Genomic DNA, 16,462 nt, shown 5'->3' on the forward strand with positions numbered 1-16,462 from the left:
GTAGCAAGACGTACCTGAAACCTTGCATGTTTATGAGACAGAAAAATAGACACCAGCAATTCTACCATCATGTAAAACAATTACAGGTTTCAGTTTTACACTCACTTGGCAGGACGGTAGTACCTCCCTGGGTGGTTGCTGTTTACCAACCTACTACCTAGGAAAAATACATGTGTACTCTTTAATTCTGTAAGTTTTTTTTTTTTTTTTTTTTTTTTTTTTTTTTTTTTTTTTTTTTTTTTTTTTTTTTTTTTTTTTTTTTTTTTTCAAAATTTCTTGGACACTGGAGCACCACTTTAGATTTTGGCCTTGGACCCTGAAAGGGTTAACCTTCCTCAGAAAAATTGCCAAAAAACATGTTATTGTCAATTTGAGACCTGTTTCAAGCTATTTCTAGTCTGCAACAGACCAGTCATTAGTTTCACTAGTTGTCTTCCATTTTATCGACTGATACCAATAAACGCCCAATAAAATTATAAAATCTCCTCTAGAAAACACTGCTATTTTAAACCAAACATAGTCATAGGTTTGCTTTTCCGATCATGTGTTGCGTGGGGCAGGATTTTTTCCTATGTTATGCATGCTTACCGCACAGACCCATTATCTCATGTCTAGGCCAAAGTTTACTGCTCTGAATATTTGAGGGTTTAGTGCTGAAAACGTAGATCTTCCTGAGTGACACTGGTGCCAGGAATGTAGATCTTCCTATGAGACAGTGAAAGGGTTAATAAAATTAGCATTGTTTTCTATTTTCACACTTGTGTAACAGTGAAAAAGAGGGAAGAGCCAACAGAGTAGGTTTTTGTAAGAAATATACATTAAATAGGATGAGGATAAGTAGAAGAGGGTGCTTTGGAGTGACAAAGGCACTTTGTGTAAGAGGTGGTGGAAGTAACGAATGTGTGTGTGTGTGTGTGTGTGTGTGTGTGTGTGTGTGTGTGTGTGTGTGTGTGTGTGTGTGTGTGTGTGGAGGAAGTCTGTCAGATAGTCTTGATTCTAAATATACAACTGTATTAAGCACCTGCCTCCCTCATGTTTTGGGGGTGTTTTAGCTACCATGCTTTCGGGGAGTTAGTGATACTGAAAAAGAATGTTTTGGTAAATTAAGGTTGGTATATAGAGCTTTTAGCAGACTATTTGCTTGTCAGTTTTAACCCTTTGACTGTTGCAAGCCCCTTTCTGAAATTGTCATTCTGTGTCGAAAAATTTTTGGAAAAATTTTTTTTCTTATGAAACGATAGAGAATCTTTTCTTGATGGTAATGACACCAAAAATACGAAATTTGATTGAAAACTCGCAGAATTATGCTCCCGCGAAGTTAGTGATCTCGGCGACATACACGCATCTGCGATTTCGCCGACTTTGAGCCCTGTTTTTGGCCAATTCCGTTGTTCCAGTTGACCAAACTCATAGCTGTTTCTTTAGAACTCCGTTTTTTCTATCAGGTGAGTACAAGAAACTGCCCATTTACTGATTTGAAATACCCAATAAAATTGTCAGAAATTGGCAATTTGGCCAATTTCGCGCAAATTAAAAAAGATGCCAATTTCAAAATAGGGTCCAGAATAAACAATGTAGACATTCTTGGCACTAAAATAAGATATCCTCTGTTCATTAGTCACGTCTCTAGGCCCCTCTTATATTACTATTGCTTTCTATTTTGATTTTTTATTCATACAAAAAATACAAAATTTACTGTCATGCAGACTACTGCATTATTGTAAAAATGGTATAAATAATATCAGTGCATTAGTGAAAGAATATTAGACTCCCCAGTTGACGTGTATTGGACGTGTGGTGTGATTTGATTACTCCTGAACATTGGTAAAAATCGAACAATTCTGCTATTTTGAGCTCAGTTTCAAGGTTGTTTTCATGGTGAAACTAATCAAAATCATCTCTACTTCTGTAATATGTTCTCCATTCTATCAAACGAGACCAAGAAAACGAGAATACAACCATAAATACTATACGAAAATACACCTCAAAGTCGGCGTTTTAATCCGAAAAACTGTACTAGTGTGCCTAAATTCTAGTGCCTTCAAATCTAGCGAAAGCTGGTAGGCCTACATATGAAAGAATGGGTCTGTGGTCAGTGTGCGCAGTATAAAAAAAACCTGCAGTACACAGTGCGTAATGAGAAAAAAAAAACTTTGAGACCGTGTTTTTTGGATTAAAATGCCGACTTTGAGATGTGTTTTCGTATAGTATTTATGGTTGTATTCTCGTTTTCTTGGTCTCATTTGATAGAATGGAGAACATATTACAGAAATAGAGATGATTTTGATTAGTTTCACGATGAAAACGACCATGAAGTTGAGCTCAAATTAGCGGAAATGTTAAATTTTTACCAATGTTCAAGAGTAAGCAAATCACACCACACGTCCAGTACACGTCAGCTGGCGAGTCTGATATTCTTTCACTAGTGCACTGATATTATTTATACCATTTTTACAATGCAGTAGACTGCATGACAGTAAATCTTCTATTTTTTGTGTGAATGAAAAATCAAAATAGAAAGCAAGAGTTATATAAGAGGGGCCTAGAGATGTGACTAACGAACAGAGGATATGTTATTTTAGTGCCAAGAATGTCTGCATTGTTTATTCTGGACCTTATTTTGAAATTGGCATCTTTTTTAATTTGTGTGAAATTGGCCAAATTGCCAATTTCTGACCACTTTATTGGGTAGTTGAAATCAGTGAATGGACGGTTTCTTGTACTCGGTTGATAGAAAAAATGGAGTTCTAAAGAAATAGCTATGAGTTCGGTTGACTGGAACAATGGAATTGGCTAAAAATAGGGCTCAAAGTCGGCAAAATCGCTGGTGCATGTATGTCGCTGAGATCGCTGACTTCATGGGAGAGTAATTCCATAAGTTTTCGATCAAATTTCATACTTTCGGTGTCATTACCATTGGGAAAAGATTCTCTATCATTTCATAATAAATTTTTTTTTTTTTTTTTTTCCAAAAATTTTTGGACATGGAATGAGTTTCAGAAAGGGGCTTTTGACAGTCAAAGGGTTAACTACTGCTGCTTCTTTTTTAACCATTATGGGATAGAAGCACTTTCATTATTCTAGTACTGTAAGTTATAGCAATATTGTTTTAGTTAGTAGCACAGAAGTAAACAAAGATAGCAAGAACTAGTGTGGAGAGGAAGGGAGGGGAAAATGACTTTGGAATCATAAATAACCAATCATAGCACATTGATAAATAGAGATAGCTCCAGGTGCCAGATCAACCAGGCTGTGATGGATATGTGGGGTAGCAGGCCTTCATCAGCAACAGCCTGGTTGACCAGGCAAGCACCAGACGAGCCTGGCTCATGGCCGGGCTCAGAGAGTAGATAAACTCTTGAAACTCTTAGAAGGTATATCAAAGGTAGTTATAATAACAAATTTTAAGATACTTATAGCATCATTGTTACAACAAAAACAAATGTGGCTGGGTATTGTGCATGAGCTTTGCAAGATAATTACTAGATTTTGTTAGTATTTATAAAGTTTGTATTACCACCAGGGACACAGAAAGCAGCTGTGCCTGCAGTAAAAGTGGAATATGTTGCATATATTATATAATTCATAATTTACAAAATTATACAAGAACATGTTTGTGAAGCCTTGGGTTTATTATAAAGTCAGCTTATCATTGGGATGCCTTCTTTTACTGCAGTCACAGCATGGCTAAACATATTTCTTTTTGTAATCTAAGCATGAGTTATAGTGATTTAAAAATTTTCTGTAAAGTTAAACATACTGTCATGACAGATTATGGAAATTCTGTATATACAGTTATTGCAGTACACTTGCAGTCTCCAGGATTAGTTTCTGGTAATGGCATGGAAGTACATTCTATATTATACTGTATTGTTGAACATGTTAACTGTGATTGTGATAACTTGACTATCCTTTGCTTGTAGTTGGAGTCAGTTTTAACCATGATGACAAATTCAATTGATCAGAATAGTTTTTTTTAAACTGACACAAGTAGTATACAGAAGCACCAACTAGTTCTGCTCCAGACAGCCAGAACCACATTGAAGTTTCTAGCATTGTTGTATTGGTAAATAATAAGTAAACATGTGTTGTAATGTTAACTAATTCATTGTGTACTTAAGCCCTTCTAAAGTGCAGTACTTCTTTAAACTACACCTCCAATTATATCTTGACGTGTTTAAACCCTGTAAATATAATTAAAGTATATTTTGAACGTTGGTTATTTGGAAGCTATAAGTCTTATTCGTATTCCACAGTGGCACCAGCACAACTAATGTGACACAGACCAGAGTGACACACCGACCTCATGTGCATGTGACACCTCTTAATGTACCAGGGATGGGTATGAACCAATTTGACCCATTCCTTCCATGCCAAAGCCACCACATCAGACCTGCTACGAGGAGGAGACATCAAGCACAGCCACAGGTGGGATCTAGTTTGGTTTTGTGAAGTGTAGATTTCACTGGCACATTTACGTTGCTGTTGCTAGGGAATGATATTTTTTTTCATGTTTCACCACACTAAATTTACAAGATTTTACCATGTTACTCTTAGGTCGTATTTGTTTCATAACAATATACAGTGGACCCCCGCATACCGTTGGCATCACATAATGTTAAATCCGCATAGTGATACATTTTATCACTAAAATTTTGCCTCGCATAGCGCTAAAAAACTCGCTCAACGCTATTCGTCCGAGACGCGTCTATGTGAGGCCTGAGCCAGCCTCGCATGTTCCGCCGGTGGCATTGTTTACAAGCCAGCCTCCGCGGTAACATCCAAGCATACAATCGGAACATTTCGTATTATTACAGCGTTTTTGGTGATTTTATCTGCAAAATAAGTGACCATGGGCCCCAAGAAAGCTTCTAGTGCCATCTCTGTGGTAAAAAGGGTGAGAAATATTATCGAAATACTGTGGTACCATGGTCAACTGCTGATGCTGCTGCTGCTGTAGCACTGTCAGCTGCTGCTGCTGTAGCACTGTCAGCTGCTGCTGCTGCTGTACCACCGTCAGCTGCTGCTGCTGCTGTAGTACCGTCTGCTGCTGCTGTAGCACTGTCAGCTGCTGCTGCTGTAGCACTGTCAGCTGCTGCTGCTGTAGCACTGTCAGCTGCTGCTGCTGTAGCACTGTCAGCTGCTGCTGCTGTAGCACTGTCAGCTGCTGCTGCTGTAGCACTGTCAGCTGCTGCTGCTGCTGTAGCACTGTCAGCTGCTGCTGCTGTAGCACTGCTGCTGCTGCTGCACTGTCAGCTGCTGCTGCACTATCTGCTGCTGCTGCACTGTCAGCTGCTGCTGCACTATCTGCTGCTGTAGCACCGTCAGCTGCTGCTGCTGCTGTACCACCGTCAGCTGCTGCTGCTGCTGTACCACCGTCAGCTGCTGCTGCTGCTGTAGTACCGTCTGCTGCTGCTGTAGCACCATCTACTGCTGCTGTAGCACTGTCAGCTGCTGCTGTAGCATTGTCAGCTGCTGCTGCTGTAGCACTGTCAGCTGCTGCTGCTGCTGCTGCTGCTGCTGCTGTAGCACCATCAGCTGCTGCTGTACCACCGTCAGCTGCTGCTGCTGCTGTAGTACCGTCTGCTGCTGCTGTAGCACCGTCTGCTGCTGCTGTAGCACTGGCAGCTGCTGCTGCTGCTGTAGCACCGTCAGCTGCTGCTGCTGCTGTAGCACCGTCAGCTGCTGCTGCTGCTGCTGCTGTAGTACCATCTGCTGCTGCTGTAGCACCGTCTGCTGCTGCTGTAGCACTGTCAGCTGCTGCTGCTGTAGCACTGTCAGCTGCTGCTGCTGCTGTAGCACCGTTGTTGGTGTGGCTTATTGAGAATACCAAGAAACAATTAACCCCAGAGGGTTAGCCACCCAGGATAACCCAAAAAAGTCAGTGTCATCGAAGACTGTCTAACTTATTTCCATTGGGGTCCTTAATCTTGTCTCCCAGGATGCAACCCACACCAGTCGACTAACACCCAGGTGAACAGGAAAAAATGCCTGGAACTAGTGCTCATATTGGTGAATTTAAAGCCAGCAAAGGTTGGTTTGAGAGATTTAAGAATCGTAGTGGCATACACAGTGTGATAAGGCCTGTTCTGGAAGAAAATGCCAAACAGGACCTACAGTACTCAGGAGGAAAAGGTACTCCCAGGACACAGTGTCTTATCAGTCATTGCTGCATCTTCAATAAAGGTAAGTGTCATTTATTCTTCATTTAGTAGAGTAGTACATGCACAATATATATTGTGCATGTACTACTCTACTATTGTGCATGTATCCTTCTCTTTGTGTGTAGGAAAATGTATATTTCATGTGGTAAAATTTTTTTTTCATACTTTTGGGTGTCTTGCAAGGATTAATTTGATTTCCATTATTTCTTATGGGGAAAATTCATTCGCATAACGATAATTTCGCATAACAATGAGCTCTCAGGAACGGATTAATATCGTTATGCGGCAAGAAAAGAGGATTATTTTTTTGCTTGAAAATAATCTCCCCTCTCCCCTGCACACACACAAATTCATGCACACGAAATTTATTTTCAGGGTATGCCACAGTTAAAAGGGTAATGCTAGAATGGGTGAGAAAGTCGTAGATGGTGTAGTAGGTAAGTTTGGTGTGTTTTTTTTTCTCTCAACAAGTCAGCCATCTCCCAACGAGGCAGGGTGACCCAAAAAGAAAGAAAATCCCCAAAAAAGAAAATACTTTCAGCATCATTCAGCACTTTCACTTCACTCACATAATCACTGTTTTTGCAGAGGTGCCCAGAATACAACAGTTTAGAAGTATATACTTATAAAAATACACAATATATCCCTCCAAACTGCCAATATCCCAAACCTCTCCTTTAGAGTGTAGGTATTGTACTTCCCATTTCCAGGACTCAAGTCCGGTTACATAAAATAACCGGTTTCCCTGAATCCCTTCCCTTCTCACACTCCAACAGCTCGTCAGGTCCTAACTACCATTTGTCTCCATTCACTCCTATCTAACACGCTCACGCACGCTTGCTGGAAGTCCAAACCCCTCGCCCACAACACCACCTTTACCCCCTCCCTCCAACCTTTTCGAGGACGATCCCTATGAAGCCTTCTTTCCCCTAAAGATTTATACACACTCCATGTCATTCTACTTTGATCCATTCTCTCTAAATGACCAAACCACCTCAACAAACCCTCTTCAGCCCTCTGACTAATACTTTTATTAACTCCACACCTTCTAATTTCCACACACTGAATTTTCTGCATAATATTACACCACACATTGCCCTTAGACAGGACATCTCCACTGCCTCCAACCACCTACTTGCTGCAGCATTTACAACCCAAGCTTCACACCCATATAAAAGTGTTGGTACTACTATACTTTCATACGTTCCCTTCTTCACCTTCATAGATAACATTTTTTGCCTCCATATACACCTCGATGCACCACTCACCTTTTTTTCTTATCAGTTCTATGATTAACCTCATCCTTCATAAATCCATCCACTGACACATCAACTCCCAAATATCTGAAAACATTCACTTCTTCCATACTCCTCCTCCCCAATTTGATATCCACTTTTTCTTTATCTAAATCATTTGATACCCTCATCACCTTACTCTTTTCTATGTTCACTTTCAACTTTCTACCTTTACACACACTCCCAAATTCATCCACTAACCGTTGCAGTTTTTCTTTAGAATCTCCCATAAGCACAGTATCATCAGCAAAAAGAAACTGCATCACTTCCCATTTTGTATTTAATTCCCCATAATTTAATCCCACCCCTCTCCTGAACATCCTAGCATTTACTTCTTTTACAACCCCATCTATAAATATATTAAACAACCATGGTGACATTACACATCCCTGTCTAAGACCTACTTTTACCGGGAAGTAGTCTCCCTCTCTTCTACACACCCTAACCTGTGCCACACTATCCTCATAAAAACTCTTTACAGCATTTAGTAACTTACCTATTCCATATACTTGCAACATCTGCCACATTGCTCTCGTATCCACTCTATCATATGCTATTTCTAAATCCATAAATGCAATGAAAACTTCCCTACCTTTATCTAAATACTGTTCACATATATGCTTCATATATTCTGTCTTACCTCTAATTCTTTCAATAATAACCCTACCGTACACTTTTCCTGGTATACTCAGTAAACTTATTCCTCTATAATTTTTACAATCTCTCTTGTCCCCCTTCTCTGTATATAAAGGGACTATACATGCTCTCTGCCAATCCCTAGGTACCTTCCCCTCTTTTATACATTTTTTTTTAACAAGTTGGCTGTCTCCCACCGAGGCAGGGTGACCCAAAAAAGAAAGAAAATCCCCGAATAGAAAATACTTTCATCATCATTCAGCACTTTCACCTTACTCACACATAATCACTGTTTTTGCAGAGATGCTCAGAACACAACAGCTTAGAAGCATATACCTATAAAGATAAACAACATGCCCCTCCAAACTACTAATAACCCGAACCCCTCCTTTAGAGTGCAGACACTGTACTTCCCATTTCCAGGACTCAAGTCCGGCTATATAAAAATAACCGCTTTCCCAGAATTCCTTCACTAAATATTACCCTGCTCACACTCCAACAGATCGTCAGGTCCCAAATACCATTTGTTTCCATTCACTCCTGTCTAACACGCTCACGCACGCTTGCTGGAAGTCTAAGCCCCTCGCCCACAAAACCTCCTTTACCCCCTCCAACGCTATCCCCCCCCCTGCTTTTAACATTTGTCATGATCTCGTCAGTTCCAGCTGCTTTACCCCCTTTCATTCTACGTAATGCCTCACACACCTCCCCCGTACTCACATCCTGCTCTTCTTCACTCGTAAAAGATGGTATACCTCCCTGGCCAGTGCATGAAATTACCGCCTCCCTGTCTTCGTCGACATCTAAAAGTTCCTCAAAATATTCTCGCCATCTACCTAATACCTCCATCTCCACATCTACTAACTCCCCTACTCTGTTTTTAACTGACAAATCCATTCGTTCCCTAGGCTTTCTTAACTTGTTTAACTCACTCCAAAATTTTTTCTTATTTTCATTAAATTTTCTTGACAGTGCCTCTCCCACTCTATCATCCGCTCTCCTTTTGCACTTTCTCACCACTCTCTTCACCTTTCTTTTACTCTCCATATACTCTACTCTTCTTATAACACTTCTGCTTTGTAAATACCTCTCATAAGCTACCTTTTTCTCTTTTATCACTCCCTTTACGTCATCATTCCACCAATCACTCCTCTTTCCTCCTGCACCCACCCTCCTATAACCACAAACTTCTGCCCCCCCATTCTAATACTGCATTTTTAAAACTATTCCAACCCTTTTCAAGCCCCCTCACTAGTCATACTTGCACCAGCCCAGCTTTCTGCCAATAGTTGCTTATACAGTAGGGCCCCACTTATACGGCGGGTTAGGTTCCAGGCTGTCGCCGGAAAGCAGACATCGCCGGAAGGCAGAACTCCATTTTTTTCCATTTATAAATGTATATAAATGCCAGACAACAAGTTTACACTAACTTATATTAAGTTAGCAATAGAAATAGGCATTAAAAACACAATAAAAGGTAAGATACTCACAGAGTACACTTATTACTTACCTTAAAATATTAATATTAATGTGTGAGAGGTGAGTGGGGGTGTTTATTGAATAAAATCAGAATGGCACACCATCATCCTCTAACTTGGCATATAAAGCAAGAGGCTTACGACTTTTCTTTTTATTACAGCTAACCTTAGACGCCATCGTCAATGAGAGCCAACTAGTTAACGAAAGAGTAAACGAGAGAGAGAATGAGATACAGAGTTGAGACAATGTAAGAACACACATTGAACAGGTAGTGGACGATCACTTGGTCAGGCGAAATAAATGCGTATTAATATGTGTCTACTTTTAATTCATTCACGTCCATTTGTAAGAGTTTGTAAAACATTTACCTCAATAATTTTTTATTTTAATAATAATTACCTCACAATACAAATACTTTTACGTTGTGTACAAGTTGTACAAGTTAGTTCAGAATAAACAAACAGCAACACATCATTTTTAGAGTGAATGAAGATAATAATATTAATAAAATAATATTATTATTAATAATATTATTATTAATAATATTATTAATAATAATAATAATAATAATAATTATTATTATTTATTATAAAAAGCACTAAACCCACAAGGGTCGTGAATTGCTATACATAGAGTAAAGGCATACGATAAGAATATTTTTCTAGTTACCCCCCCAGTGTTTGACTAGAGAAAATGTAATTCTTCCGACACCACCTACACAGCTGCTTTGTAAACAAATCTCATATTTACATCAGTTTTTATTCTGAGTGTATATTTCATGTTTATATGCTATGTAATGGGTTTCATATATAATTTTGAGGAAAATATCATAGATGGATTAATGAAAATGCCTATATTGATGTAAAATAAGACATTTAGTGTGCCCAAGAGTGATTATTATTACGTAGTATTGGCGTCATGAGTAGAGAGAGACTTAGCGATTTTAATGTGTACCTGCACACCAGCACAGTGTGTAAGTATATTTTGGTACAGGTACACATAAGTACATATAAAATATGCAGTAACTTTAAAACACTTGAAATTTTGGAAAGTTTCCTGACATAATAGATGTGGTCACGGAAAATGTAAACAAACCGGGTGGGGGGGGCGCCGTATTTAAAAGACCGCTTGCCATATAGCAAATTTTGGTCATAATTTGACATCGCTGTATTAGCGGAACGCCGTAAGGCAAAACGCCGTAAAGTGGGGCCTTACTGTATTTCAGCCGAACTTCCTCCTCCCTTAGTTTGTACACTTTCACCTCCCTCTTACTTATTGTTGCCATTTTCCTCTTATCCCATCTACCTTTTACTCTAACTGTAGCTACAACTAGATAATGATCTGATATATCAGTTGCCCCTCTATAAACGTGTACATCCTGGAGCCTATCCATCAGCCTTTTATCCGCCAATACATAAACTAACAAACTACTTTCATTACTTGCTACATCATACCTTGTATATTTATTTATCCTCTTTTTCATAAAATATGTTTTACTTATTACCAAACTTCTTTCTATACATAAAGGCTTCCCATTTTCATTTACCCCTGGCACCCCAAAATTTCCTACTACTACCTCCACAACATTTTTACCCACTTTAGCATTGAAATCCCCAACCACCATTACTCTCACACTTGATTCAAAACTCCCCACACATTCACTCAACATTCCCCAAAATCTCTCTCTCTCTCTCTCCTCTATACTTCTGTCTTCCCCAGGTGCATATATGCTTACTATAACCCACTTTTCACATCCAACCTTTATTTTACTCCACATTATCCTTGAATTAATACATTTATAGTCCCTCTTTTCCTGCCATAGCTTATCCTTCAACATTATTGCTACTACTCCTTTAGCTCTAACTCTATTTGAAACCCCTGATCTTAACCCATTTGTTCCTCTCCACTGAAACTCTCCCACCCCCTTCAGCTTTGTTTCACTTAAAGCCAGGACATACAGCTTCTTCTCATTCATAACATCTCTTTCTTGTCATTCGCCCAACATCCATGCACATTAAGACTTCCCACTTTGACAGTTTTCTTCTTATTCTTTTTAGTAATTATTACAGGAAAATGGTTACTAGCCCATTGTTCCCGGCATTTTAGTTGAGTTTTACAGCACGCATGGTTTACGGAGGGAAGATTCTTATTCCACTTCCCCATGGATATAAAAGGAAAAGTAATAAGACCAAGAACTAAGATAAAATAAAATAAAACTCAGATGAGTGTGTATAAATAAACGTGTACATGTATGTTTGTTGTGACCTAAGTAGAAGTAGCAAGACGTTCCTGTAATCTTACATATTTATGAGACAGACAAAAGACACCAGCAATCCTACCATCATGTAAAACAATTACAGGCTTTCGTTTTGCACTCACTTGGCAGGACGGTAGTACCTCCCTGGGTGGTTGCTGTCTACCAACCTACTACATTTGGTGTTTCAGCAATAAATGAAAATGGGCACCTTAATTAAACTGTATATAGAATGGCTTTGGTAATAGGTAATACTATATTTATTTTGAGAAAAAGCATACAAGTAAATATGAGGTGTATGTTGATAAAGGACACAATGAGGGCAGTTTCTCAGATTATGTATTATTAAACAAAAGGTTGATAGGAGCAACAGATGTATCAGATAATTATTTAGTAAGACTAATGTGCGTAGTTATTAACCCTTTGAGGGTTTCGGACGTAATAGTACGGCTTACGACCCAGGGTTTTTGACGTACTAGTACGCCTAAATTCTAGCGCCCTCAAATCTAGTGGGAGAAAGCTGGTAGGCCTTCATATGAAAGAATGGGTCTATGTGGTCAGTGTGCACAGTCTAAAAAAAATCCTGCAGCACACTGTGCATAATGAGAAAAAAAAAACTTTGACCGTTTTTTTGGAATAAAACAGCGACTTTGCACTCTATTTTCGTATGGTATTTATTGTTGTATTCTAGTTTTCTTGGTCTCATTTTATAGAATGGAAGACATATTACAAAAATTGAGATGATTTTGACTGGTTTTACAATGAAAAGTACCTTGAAATTGAGCTCAAAGTAGCAGAAATGTTCGATTTTTACCAAATTTCAAAAGTAAACAAATCGTGCCAAGCATCCAATACACATCAACTGGTGAGTCTGATATTCTTTCACCAGTGCGCCAATAATATTTATATCATTTTTTGCACTAATGCAGTAGTCTGCATAACAGTAAATCTTATATTTTTTGTGAGAATAAAAATTCAAAGTGGAAAGCAAAAGAATATAAGAGGGGCCTTGAGACGTGACTAATGACCAGAGGAAATGTCATTTTAGTGCCAGGAATGTCTGTCTTGTTTATTCTGGACCCTATTCGGAAATTGGTATCTTTTGAAATTTGTATGAGATTGGCAATATTGCTAAATTCTGACCACTGTACTGGATAGTTGAATTTCATAAATGAGTGGTTTCTTGCACCCATTCGATAGAAAAAATGGAGTTCTAGCGAAATATTCATGTTTTTTGTCGACTAGTACAGTGGAATTGGCCGAAAATAGGGCTCAAAGTGGGCAAAATCGCTGATGCGTAAACATTGCCGAGACTGCTAACTTTGCGAGAGCATAATTCCATAAGTTTTCCATCGAATTTCAAACTTTTGGTGTCCTTATGATCAGGAAAAGATTCTCTATCTTTTCATAAGAGATTTTTTTTTTTTTTTTTAAATTTGGCCAACCCTGAGAACGAGTTTCGGAGAGGGCCTGTCGACCCTCAAAGGGTTAAGAAGGGAGTGAAACTAAATGAATTAAGGAAGGAGACAGTTTTGGAAAGATACAAGCAGCTATTGGGAAAAAGCTGAGCTAGACAAAGTGTAGGAAAAGAGGAGGTATGAGGTAAATTTTATTGTGCACTAAAGGTTTGTAGGTATAGGAGGGAAGTGGAATGATTAGGTAAAAAGTGTTTTAATCCTTTTACTGGCTGTGATGTAGAACTAAATCATTGAGGCCAGGGATCCTTCACGTAGTTCTGCGTCATAAGCTCGGCTCACTCATAAGCTGTGAGTGGTAAATTTTGGCTGAGATAGGAGAGAATGGTTTGCTCAGTGAGTGTGCGCAGTATAAAAAAAATTCTGCCTCTTTCCCATGGTGGATGATGGGAAAAGCAAAACTCTGACCATGCTTTTGTTTTAACCCCTAAACGATGATATACTCTGCAAAAAACATTCCTGTCTCTGTGGGAAGATTTCAATTTTTATTTTTTCTTGCTGATTGATAGAATTCACATTTCTGAATCGAATATGACTGAGTGGAATCTGATAAGAACTTATGATACCTTTAGCATAATATTTGCAGATGTCTTGCTTTACTGAGTGTAATTCTTTCTTGTATTCTGCCAAGTGATTTTGATTCTATAATTTCTCTATCCTCTGAGCATATTTCTCCTGGTTATTTTGCTTTTCCTGCTATAGACATCTCAGCCTCTCATTAATTTTTCTCAGTGTCTTTTACCCTTTTTTTTTTTTTTTTTTTTTTTGTTTTTCTTTCTCCTGTCCTGTGTGACTGTCTCCATCCTCACTTCAGCTCGTTGGTCCCTACCTTTATTTTCCCCACACTCCTTGTTCCCTCCGTCCCCCCCCCCCCCCCACTTTTTATATGTATATCTGGTACGCTCCCCAGGAAAATTCTTAAATTTTCTAGGTTTTCAATTATCAATACTTGCCTTATGCCAGACCAGCTTTCCATCTCTGGGGCAAATCCAGAAACATCTTTTATGTTTAAGGTCATTCTCATGGCTGAATTAAGTTTTGTACATGAAGCATGAAATTTTATTCCACAATCAGTGCCTCTTATGCTCTCAGTAGTAGTACCAGTTCCTAGTAACCAGTTACCAGTAACCAGTGTACCAGTAGATGACTCACTACCAACCGTCTCTGCGTGAATCACTGACTGTATTCATATTGCTGCTGACCATAGCAGGATTTCAAACACCCCCTCACCCATAGGCACTGTGAGTCAGTCAAGATAGGGAGCAGAGAGAGGCAGGTCGGCTGTTGGTGCCTTCCCATACTTTCCGTTATATTATACGTACTACCAGCCTACGTGAGTATTCTTTACCCATCCACGTATCGAAAACCCACATGACAAATGGTGGCAGCGGTGGGAACCTGCCTCTCTCTGCTCCCTATCTTGACTGACTCAGTGCCTGTGGGTGAGGGGGTGTTTGAAATCCTGCTATGGTCAGCAGCAATATGAATACAGTCAGTGATTCACGCAGAGACGGTTGGTAGTGAGTCATCTACTGGTACACTGGTTACTGGTAACTGGTTACTAGGAACTGGTACTACTACTGAGAGCTCGGCGACGCTAACGTATGTCGTCCCGACATACAACTAATACAAACTAGAGACGGCAGGTGTACGGCTTGGGCTGATTCTATACAATGTCAAAGTACACAACAATTGAACATTATAACATACATAAGTAGAATATTGGAATGGAAGCTTGCATAACTGAAACTGTAATGCAATACAAGGTATGATATAGCACAACTCATCGAATGAAACTCAACGTTGGGATTACACAATAGAAGTGATAAAAAAAAAAATTTGATCGATCGATCTGTATTCATGTGATCTACGGATTCTGAGGAAGGAATATATACAAAGAAAGAAGTGTTTAACAGAAAGGCAGATTCGGTGCACTCAAATCTCAGAATTCGGAGAGAACGTGAACACAAAAAAAAAAATTCTTGAATACTGATAAGTTGATACTGTAATTATTCATCTATACAGGTTATTTACATTTAACCCCAACTCTGCTAGGGTGAGATTGATATATGCAGAATGGGTGTCATCTCTGGGAGGATCAAACTCTGTTGCACTGGCTAACTCATGCTGTATTTGAGGCAAATCTGAATTGGAAGTAACAAATGATACTTGAGGATTTCTCAATACCTGTTGTGTACGTAGGGAATAACGACATTCAGGTTGAAGATTGAGACACTTATGCAGCATATGGGAATCTTTATTCAGGAAACGTTTCGCCACACAGTGGCTTCATCAGTCCAATACAAAGAGGAAGGCGTAAGGAGAGGAGGAGTATGAGGTAATCAGTCCCTAAGCCTGGAGTCGATGTGTTCAGTCCATCAATCTGAAGCCACTGTGTGGCGAAACGTTTCCTGAATAAAGATTCCCATATGCTGCATAAGTGTCTCAATCTTCAACTTGTCGGTTTTTCAAACCATTCATCACGACATTCAGGTTGATCGTCTGACTGAGTATCAGAGGTAGAGAGTACAGGATCAGGAGCATTGTCAGAGTCTGTCACATTAGTCTGGGTTGGAACATCATTATCATCACATACTAACTTCATATGATCTAAATGCGATTCTTTATACTGACCAGTACTAATTTCTCTAACCTTATACTTATTACCAGTGATATGTTCAACTACTCGATAAGGACCAACAAACTTTTGATCAAGCTTAGGCATTGCAGACGTTTTGTTAAAGTTAGTCAGCATAACTCTCGAACCTACTTTGATTTTGGATGGCTTTGCTCGAGTGTTTGCGATTCTTGTAAATTCTGCTGTTGATTTATGAAGTGTTTCACGGATTCTTCTAAAAACACTTTGAGCTAAGCTGGTACGAGTTGCTATGAAATCATCAGGGTTGTAATTTTGTTTCGGATTAGAATATAGCAACTCATAAGGCAAACGTTTATCTACACCATACAATGCATAATGTGGAGTGTCACCTATAGAAACATTGTAAGCAGAATTTATAGCACACTGCACATCAGGTATAACTTCATCCCAAGTTTCACTGTTGGGATTGATAGTGGCTCTCAATACATCAAGTACTTTCTTATTGGTACGTTCTGCTAACCCATTGCTGGCAGGATGATGAGGAACAATGGTGGATTTAG

At 39.1% G+C, this 16,462-nt stretch overlaps 1 protein-coding gene across 4 annotated transcripts in view; it reads left to right on the plus strand.

The window, feature by feature from the left end:
• The window catches only part of LOC128685937 (large proline-rich protein BAG6), a 264,734-nt gene extending 260,267 nt beyond the window's left edge, over positions 1 to 4,467 (plus strand). For all 4 annotated transcript variants that reach the window (XM_070083407.1, XM_070083409.1, XM_070083410.1 and 1 more), the window contains exon 13: positions 4,257 to 4,467. In XM_070083407.1, the coding sequence (XP_069939508.1) occupies positions 4,257 to 4,452 (196 nt within the window). In that variant the 3' untranslated portion in view covers positions 4,453 to 4,467. The remainder of the gene's footprint in view (positions 1 to 4,256) is intronic.
• Positions 4,468 to 16,462: the final 11,995 nt, after the last annotated feature.

Source organism: Cherax quadricarinatus, chromosome 9 (genome assembly GCF_038502225.1).
Source record: "Cherax quadricarinatus isolate ZL_2023a chromosome 9, ASM3850222v1, whole genome shotgun sequence".
NCBI lineage: Eukaryota > Metazoa > Arthropoda > Malacostraca > Decapoda > Parastacidae > Cherax > Cherax quadricarinatus.